Source organism: Poromitra crassiceps (assembly GCF_964638095.1).
Source record: "Poromitra crassiceps genome assembly, chromosome: 1".
Classification (NCBI taxonomy): domain Eukaryota; kingdom Metazoa; phylum Chordata; class Actinopteri; order Beryciformes; family Melamphaidae; genus Poromitra; species Poromitra crassiceps.
The window spans coordinates 97,882,626-97,891,849 of NC_139623.1; the positions used below are offsets into that span (position 1 = coordinate 97,882,626).

The following is a 9,224-nucleotide window of genomic DNA, read 5'->3' on the forward strand; positions in this document are numbered from 1 at the left end:
TAGCTCGAATCTCCCACACCACAAACACTGCATGGCACACAGCCCAGCGATTTCATTAACCAACTGAATTGCTCTTGAGAGCGGACATTGAAATGAATTATGGTCACATACCTTCCTTAGTGTATTAACGCTAATGAAAACGTAATACAAGCTTTTAACACATTTCCCCCACCACAAACACTGCGCCCAGCCCAGCGATTTTATTAACCAAATTACAACCAAAACCAAAAACAATCGATTTTTAAGCATATTTATTTCAAATCATCATTGTAAAATTCAGGGCTTTAGTTAAAGCGTCAATAAAGGAGCCCAGCTCTTTAACTTGCAAATGAAAATATAAAAAATATCAAATTAAAAATACAATAGGCTACAGCACATATGCCTAGCTTCTTTTTTTGGCACAGATTCATTCCCCCCAGTCCAGCCATTTGTTCCAGGCCAGTGAAGTCCTCACGTGAGCATGGGCGCCTGGCCAATCCCGGCGCTTGACTGCTGCGTAGGCGGGCACAGGGCGTGGTTTTGGCGTAACCTAAGTGGGTTTCGAAATAACGCGTGTGTGAACTGTAATGGAGACTGTTGTGAGCTGCTCTCACTGAGAAGACTGCCTGTCTGAAGGCAGACCTCCTCATAGGAATGATACAATCCCCTCTTGCCACAGACCAAATCAATAAGAAATCTACAACAGTCCTGTTTCCATGGGTCCCTGGGGGGTCTGTGTCGTGAAAATGTTAAGAGAACCACTGAACCTGCTTTCTATCTGTACCTCACTCTGTTTTGATCCTGCTCTGTCTCTACCTGCAGCAGACACAGCCGAATAAAGGATCCAGAAATGAGTGACAAAAACAGCCAGTACCTCGTCGGCCAAGGTAATGGATAAAGGACACGCCCGCTCTTACAGACTGTACAGAAGCCATCAGCCATTTCCAGAGCCATACGTCAGGGAAATCATTTTTAATGTGACTGGGCTCCTTGCCTGCTCATAGTTCTCTGACATCTCTCCTCTTCCTTTCCCACGATCCTGTTTGTCTTTCCCTCGTAGGGGTCAAGGTTTATATCGACCCTTTCACCTATGAGGACCCCAACGAGGCAGTGCGAGAATTTGCCAAGGAAATCGATGTTTCCTTTGTCAAGATTGAGGAGGTTATCGGTGCTGGTGAGCCCCCTGCCTTTTGCTTTTCCCATTATTTCTAAATCTGAATCTATCAACTTGGTCCTGATCAGCTGTTCCTGTGTATATATACAGACTGATTATGTTTTCCTGTAGCGTGTGGCCATGCAGATTGTTCTCTTGAGAAATGTTTCTAAAAGCTGAGTAGATAACGTGCTAAGTTAAATGGATTCTCAATGACATTTTAAATGTTGGTGTGGCATTTATCATGAGCAGGCACAAGATTCAGTAATGTCACCTTCATTTACCAATTAACCGATAAACATGTTAGTATTCTTATTAGCAACGCTCATTCCAACTAAAGGGTACCACTAGCTGCAAGCTAGCTTTAGGGTTTCCCCCTCCTAATCAGGGTTTTACCTGGCTCAGAATGGGCATTTGGGAGGTGCACGACAGCAAACATGAGCGGAACTGTGCTTACTGTCGTGCGTTGCGTTAGTGTATAGTCAGGCTATCCTGAACCCAAATACATCAGTCCTTGTCAGAAATTATGGAGCAATGTGTTCCACAGCAGCCCAAGTTTCAGTCAGTCATTTCAACATACAAATGTGAGACTATAACTTTGAAATTCTCTAAATGATGCAATACAAATGGGGGGGGGGGGGGGCAGAAATGCCTCTATGCAGGAAAAACCCTGCTAATCCTGCTAATGTGGTAAATGTCTGACTACATGACATCACAAAACATACAAACTTTGTGTGTGTGCGTGCTGCAGGAGAGTTTGGGGAGGTGTGTCGAGGAAGGCTGAGGGTTCCAGGGAAGAAAGAAAACTACGTGGCTATAAAGACGCTGAAGGGCGGCTACACGGACAAGCAGAGGCGGGACTTCCTGTCGGAGGCGTCCATCATGGGCCAGTTCCAGCACCCCAACATCATCCACCTGGAGGGCATCATCACAGCCAGCTGTCCCGTCATGATCCTCACAGAGTTCATGGAGAACGGAGCGCTGGATTCCTTCCTACGGGTCAGTGTGACACGGCGAACACACACACTGAAACACGGCACACACTGAAACACACAGACACTTCATCATCCTCAAACGCAACTTTTCTTCTCCTCTGTAGCTGAATGATAGCCAGTTCACCCCCATCCAGCTGGTGGGTATGCTGCGTGGCATCGCCTCGGGTATGAAGTACCTGTCGGAGATGAGCTACGTCCACCGAGACCTGGCCGCCCGTAACATCCTGATCAACAGCAACCTGGTGTGCAAGGTGTCCGACTTCGGCTTGTCACGCTTCCTGCAGGAGAATTCCTCTGACCCAACCTATACCAGCTCTTTGGTGAGACAACTGCCCTCTTCAATGACTGCTTCAGAACCCCCCCGTTCATTGAGAGAATTATAATGCAGGCATTCATGTCTATCTATAGCACTAATATTCGCAATGTTAATTTACAAAAGCTAAAAGTCACCTTGTTTCATAGCCACGTACAAAAGCGTTGCCCTGCAAGTTCAAGTGTGTTTATTTATATAGCCCTTTATCACAACAGGGATGCAAACTAGTCCCCTTTAGTTGACACACAGTCACTTTTTTCATCCCAAAATAGGACACTTAATTCTGAGTGGTTTTGTGTCTGCCCTGGTATCTGTCACCTTTTACACTATCCATGACTTTGCATCTCTGTACAAGCCTGTCTCAGAGGACTTTACAGAAAATGTGTCTAGCTAGATCTAACTACCGTAAACACAATCAATGAACAAAGTTATATAGGACAAGCATAGTGAAAAACACAAGGGAGGCAAGACGCAAGAGCAGATTTGAGCAGTCTAGCTGTTCTACAGCCTAACCTATCCTACCCCAGCCTTAGACCCTGCCCTTGGCTTTCCATGTGTACAGTGACAGTGTACAGGAGTCCAATTCCTTGTATGAGTACATACTTGGCCCATAAAGCTGATTCTGATTCTGACATCAAGATAATGGTCTGCTATAATGTATAACAGAGGCTTTCAAAGTGGGACCGGCCTCCCCAGGGGGGCTCCAAAAATATTACATTAGTTATCAAAAAGATAACGCATAGAATAGCCTATGTGTGTGATTTGGTTAAATGGATAGTTCAGAAGTAATTTTTCCCACTTTCCCAGAGTCATTAACAAATAAATGCCTTCAGACAGACCCTTTTTATAGTCTGAAGCTATATTCTCTCAATTGTTGAGATCAAATAATTGTTGGGATCAAATAACATATAGGGCTGTGAATCTTCACTGGCCTCACGATTCGATTACGATTCAGAGGGCTACGATTCGATTCGATAACGATTATCGATGCATCTCGAAGCATCTCGATGCATCTTAAATCGATGCATCACTTTTTTTCCCGAATACATGATTTCTTTTCTCACTTTCTTTTTTCTCACTGTGTGGCTACTTTTAAAATAAAAGTGCATTTAGAATTGCATTGTATTATGATCCATAATTAAAATAAACAACTGCATGTACTTCCATTATATTTTATTTGATTATATAAAAAATATAAAAAATTAATAATCGATTTTTGACATTTGTGAATCGATGCAGAATCGTGCAGGTCCGCATCGCGATGCATCTTATAATCGATTATTTTTGACACCCCTAATAACATAATCATCATCCCATAAGTAAACTGGGGGAAGGGGGGGGGGCACACAGCCTCAGACTTTACTAAAGGTGCGTTCACACCGACCTATTAAAGTTTTTCGCTGGCATCGAGTTTACATACAAAGTCAATGCAAACGAGCGATTGAGCGTATATTCGCCTGGGAGAAAAATCGCTGGGCGTCCGAGCGACAGAGACAGAGCGATAGGGAGAAAATTTGCTCGTCGCCCGAGATGAAATATCCCAACTCGAGCGAAAATACGCTGGCATCAGTCGCTCGCTGTTCAACGCTGATTGGCTGCCGTGTGAGAGCGAGTCAAGGATCACAATGGCTTGGAACAAACCGCAGGTTTATTGTGTGGCAACAAACCGCATTGACAGCTGATTGACAGGCTGACAGCTGACATGAAGTGAAGTCTGTCCTACCGGTATGGAGCTCGCATTAGGAGCACGCTGATAGGCTTTAGCTTGTAAACAATGACGGTGGCTCGTAGTGGACAAATATCATGACATTGCGTAACGTTATATCCCCCACATGTCCGTCAATTCGTGTGCCTGTTGATGAGCGATTTAAACAGAGCGACAGAGCGATTCCAAAGGGTTGAATCAAGCGACAGAGCGAAAAATAAATATCTTGGTGTGAACACAGCTTAAGAGTTATATCTTAATTAGCATGTTTTTTTAACGAGTGAAATTGATTCAACATCAAGGTCAATAAGCATAGAAACAAATGGAAACACTTGATAAAGAAGCGACTAACACCTACCAAAAAGCCTTCTGAAGCTAAGCAAAGTAATCTGAAGCTAAGCAATTTCATATGATTACCGGTATGTCTAAAGAAACCTGGCAATCATTACTGCAATGATCAGCTTACTAACCACAGCCTACAGTACGTATAGAATACACTGTAAACTGTCCCAAGGGCAGAACCTTATCCGGATGGGTCTGTGTGGCTTCATGCCTTTCTGTTTGAGAGTCCTCACATGAAAAGGCTCAGACACACTCTGTGAAGCTACGGCAAGTGAATGGACCTAGTCTAACCGCTGGCTGATCAGCACATTGATCTGTGAATGGACCAGATTATGTGCTGGTACTTTCTACTCTACATTTACTTTTCTTTCATATATTACTTTTTCAAATGTGGTCCATAATTTAGGTCATTATGTTCTTATAGTTTTTATATATTAATTATTTAACAATATTCCTCAAGGATTGGACATTTGTTGGTAGTGTTTCATAGTCAAGGTCATTAACTTGCTTCAGTGTTGAATCACCAGAACTCTGTATGAACATGATTTTGTTCTGTGAAGTGTGCAGCGTTGACCTGTTTGGCTCTCCCTATAGGGAGGTAAGATACCGATCCGCTGGACGGCACCAGAGGCGATAGCCTTCAGAAAGTTCACTTCAGCCTCAGATGTTTGGAGCTATGGCATCGTCATGTGGGAGGTCATGTCCTTCGGAGAGAGGCCATACTGGGACATGAGCAACCAGGATGTAAGTTGAAGTCATGTTGGGCCGTTCTTGATGGGGATTTTTTTAAATCGGCTCAGAGGTTTTGATCATTGTGATTTACTCCAAAGTCCTTTTTATGCCTCTGCCGGCGAAAGCCAGGCACGGGGCATTATGGATTCAGGTTGTCCATACGTCCGTCCGATGTTCGTTAATGCGATATCTGATGAACTCCTTGATGGAATTTCATCAAATTTGCCTCAAACGCTGACTTGGACTCAATGATGAACTGATTAGATTTTGGTGGTCAAAGGTCAAAGTTCAAGGTCACTGTGACCTCACGAACGCCATTCCCAAGTTCGTTAACGCGATATGTCAAGAACAGCTTGACGGAATTTCTTCCAATTTGGCTCAAACATCGACTTGGATGCAAGGATGAACTGATTAGATTTCGGTGGTCAAAGGATATCTCAGGAATGCCTTGATGGAATTTCTTCGAATTTGCCTCAAATGTCCACGTCGACTCAAGGAAGAACTGATTAGATTTTGGTGGTCAAAGTTCAAGGTCACTGTGATCTCACGACCGCTTCGTTTCATGCTCGTTAACGCGATATCTCAGGAACGCCTTGACGGAATTTCATCAAATTTGCCTCAAATGTCGACTTGGACACAGTGATGAACTGATTAGGTTTTGGTGGTCAAAGGTCAAGGGCACTGTGACCTTTCAAATGCCATTTTCAAGCTCGGTAATGCCATATCTCAGTAACACCTTGACGAAATTTCTTCACATTTGGCTCAATGCCCAATGTCAATGTCTGGACAGACATGCATGTCGACTGCTCACTTGTTGGCAGAGGCATATATCCGCTGTGCGGTCGTTCTAGTTTCTGTTATTTTGTCCTCTTCCTGTACATGTATGTGTCCATTAGTATGGGTATTAGTGGGTATACAGTACATTTACTGCATTTATGCATGTCTTTTGGCTCACTTTCAAACAAGAATGTTCCCCTTATTTCTCCCTATCAGGTAATCAATGCCATAGAGCAGGACTACAGGCTGCCCCCGCCCCCTGACTGCCCCACCCACCTCCACCAGCTGATGCTGGACTGTTGGCAGAAGGAGCGTTCGGCGCGTCCTCGCTTCGCGGAGATCGTCAGCGCTCTGGACAAGCTGATCCGCAACCCCGCATCTCTCAAAATAGTGGCCCAAGAAGGTGCAGGGTAAGAGTACAAAATGTCTTCTGTGGTGATGGACAGGAAACCTCCCACAGTGGGAGTGAACAAACGGCTAGCGAATGAATCACATGCCTGTCTGTCCTATTTGAATGTCTCTTTCTTCTTACTGTCCATGCCTGTCACAGGACAGCAGGGATTAGTCCCCCCTTAATGTCCTACTGTGACCTGTCAGACACTTGCTGTGCCCATTTCCCTTGCTCTTGCATTCTGCCTACGGACCGGTCACATACAACATGGGACACCTTCGCCCCTGACGAATCCCATTGTCTTTCCCTGTCAGTCACTCAGACTTTAGATTCCACCTCTGCCTGTCACCTGGAATGTGGCTGTGGGATCAATGTAAGCTGCACACTGTTGTTTTGCCGACATTGCGTGTAACTTGTCCCTTTGTTTTGGGTCCCTTGCACCCCAGGCCGTCCTACCCCCTGCTGGACCAGCGCGCCCCCCTGACCCTCTCCTCGTGTGCCTCAGTGGGGGAATGGCTGAGGGCCATCAAGATGGAGCGTTATGAAGACAGCTTCCTCCAGGCCGGCGTCACGTCAGTAGACCAGCTGGCCCAGATCACCGCAGAGTCAGTTCATATACCTCTCCAGCTTTCTTATGGAAAAGCCACATTTACATTTGGTGGAACATTTTCACTTCCCAGTAAACACACCTCCCCTAGAAACTCACTTCCCAGTAAAACACACCTCCCCTAGAAACTCAGTAAACACACCTCCCCTAGAAACTCCGGAAGTCAACCTTCCACATTAGCTACCCTGGGGGATCCACGGTCAGCACCAGCATTCAGGATATTTCCCTAAGCTTTCAATAATTGCACACAGCCTAAATTACTTCTTGAAAATATATTACAGTATTGAGTTCTCTGGGCTTGTTTTAGTACTACAAGTTTTAGACTAGGTTTCAAAAAATTCAAGAAAGACTGGATTCCCAGAGAGGGCAAATTCGGCCATTGACAAAGTGAAATGCAATTGTAATATCTGTCTAATTTTCTTGCACTGTTTGGTCATTCGCCCTTCAGGCATTAGCTGCTGTTGCTGACTTATTTCCATCTGTTTGTATCCGTTATTGCCCGATTGATCTTGTTTGTATGTTATTGCCTGATTGATCTTGTTTATATCTGTTATTGACTGATTGATCATTTTGTATCTGTTACTGCCCGATCTGTTTGTATCTGTTATTGACTGATTGTTGACTGCGTTTGTTTCTCTGCTCAGGGAGCTGCTGCATATGGGAGTGACTTTGGCCGGGCATCAGAGGAAGATCCTCTCCAGCATCCAGACTTTGACCATCAGGAGCAAGAGCGCCGTGTCCGTGCCGTTCTAATGGCTGCGTCGCTCACCTCGCCCCCCCAACCCCAACATGAGCACCGGCACGCAGGTGTAGCCATGCTCTCAGTCCTCTCCTGGGCAACGGTGACCTACTTTATATATGGACTCCATGAAGGATTGGCAACATTTATTACTACCATAGAACAAAAAGATTCTCTGATTATAGATGACTTTCCCATCGGCAAGAGACGGTCGCATGATGACCGGCCTGTCCCTAACACCCACAGTGACCCTTAAAGGCATGATGACCGGCCTGTCCCTAACACCCACAGTGACCCTTAAAGGCGGTGACCTGGGGGGCGAAGATGGCAGCCTGCCTCTTTTTCAGTCGTGGCCAGTGTGTTCATGTTTAACTGAGGTTAGCACCCAATAAAACTGCTGGACCCAGAGGAAGGACCTTTGGTGCCAATCCAAGGGTTACAGTTTCTGTAATATTGTGTAATAATAGAAATTGGAGACTAGCCAGTAGCCATTGGCTGGTAGACATGTTGTGCTAATAAAATGACACTTTCACCTTTCACCAAAGCACAGCAATGATCGATTACCAAAGGTCGATTACCATTTTCATAATATTGTGTACTTATGAATAAGAACTACTTTCACCTTTGGTGTCTTGCATTAATCCATTTGGATTACATTATTATATGGACCCCTTTCTCGGAAGACTGACAATTTTAACGTGGTTTGTTGGATTTTCCATTTTTGGTTTCAACGTTACCTCTTCTTTACTCAGGTGTGATGTGTAATACAGACTTTAAGGAGCGCTGTACTCATCCTAATCAGTCTTCTCTCATCTTCCTCAGTCTGGCTCTCCCTTCACCAGCTCAGCAATGTGTGAGAAAAGCGAAACTGAGAGACATAACAGCACTTTTGTGGCTTTTCAGAGAGAATTGAATCATCGTCTTCAGTGACTTCTTGTGTTTCTCTTGGAGTGTGGCTGCTCATTTCCACTGCCTGTGTCTCTGCTGGCAGCTCACTTCCACAATACTCACTGAACAAGGACCAAGTGGCCACAGAGACCAGAGAACACTGTACAATTGCTTCTTCATAGACTTTCACCAGGAAGCTTTCTGGCCTCACATTTAGTTTGTTTTTGTTGATGTCATATTCATAAGTGCTATGTTTTTTAATCTCTTATTCCTTCCTTCTTCATGTTCCAGTGCCATTCAATCATCTTTGTGGTCTTAAACACATATAAAGCAGAAAGCCCTCATGGGTGATTCAGTTTTATCTCATTTAAAATGTACCTTAAAGCGATACTTTGACATTTTGAATGTTAGTTTATTATTTTTCTTCATCAGATGTTTGTGATGTAGTTGGCAGAATGCTTCTGCATTTGCCCTAAAGCTACATTAAAATGGTTTATTAACATTCTTAACATTTATCATGGAAAGCAGTGTACAGCTGCAAGCTAATAAGCTAGCTGACAACTAGCAGTATCCGTTTCAGTGTTCATGTTTCAATGTGGAATG

At 44.4% G+C, this 9,224-nt stretch overlaps 1 protein-coding gene across 1 annotated transcript in view; it reads left to right on the forward strand.

Moving 5' to 3' along the window:
- The window catches only part of ephb4a (eph receptor B4a), a gene marked incomplete at its 5' end in the record, with an annotated part of 66,706 nt that extends 58,895 nt beyond the window's left edge, over positions 1-7,811 (forward strand). Inside the window, 8 exons of the mRNA XM_083643213.1 lie at positions 802-866; positions 1,040-1,153; positions 1,884-2,131; positions 2,232-2,447; positions 5,082-5,231; positions 6,213-6,406; positions 6,834-6,992; positions 7,639-7,811. Coding sequence (XP_083499339.1) covers positions 802-866; positions 1,040-1,153; positions 1,884-2,131; positions 2,232-2,447; positions 5,082-5,231; positions 6,213-6,406; positions 6,834-6,992; positions 7,639-7,747 — 1,255 coding nt within the window. The 3' untranslated portion in view covers positions 7,748-7,811. The remainder of the gene's footprint in view (positions 1-801; positions 867-1,039; positions 1,154-1,883; positions 2,132-2,231; positions 2,448-5,081; positions 5,232-6,212; positions 6,407-6,833; positions 6,993-7,638) is intronic.
- Between the last annotated feature and the right edge of the window lie 1,413 nt (positions 7,812-9,224).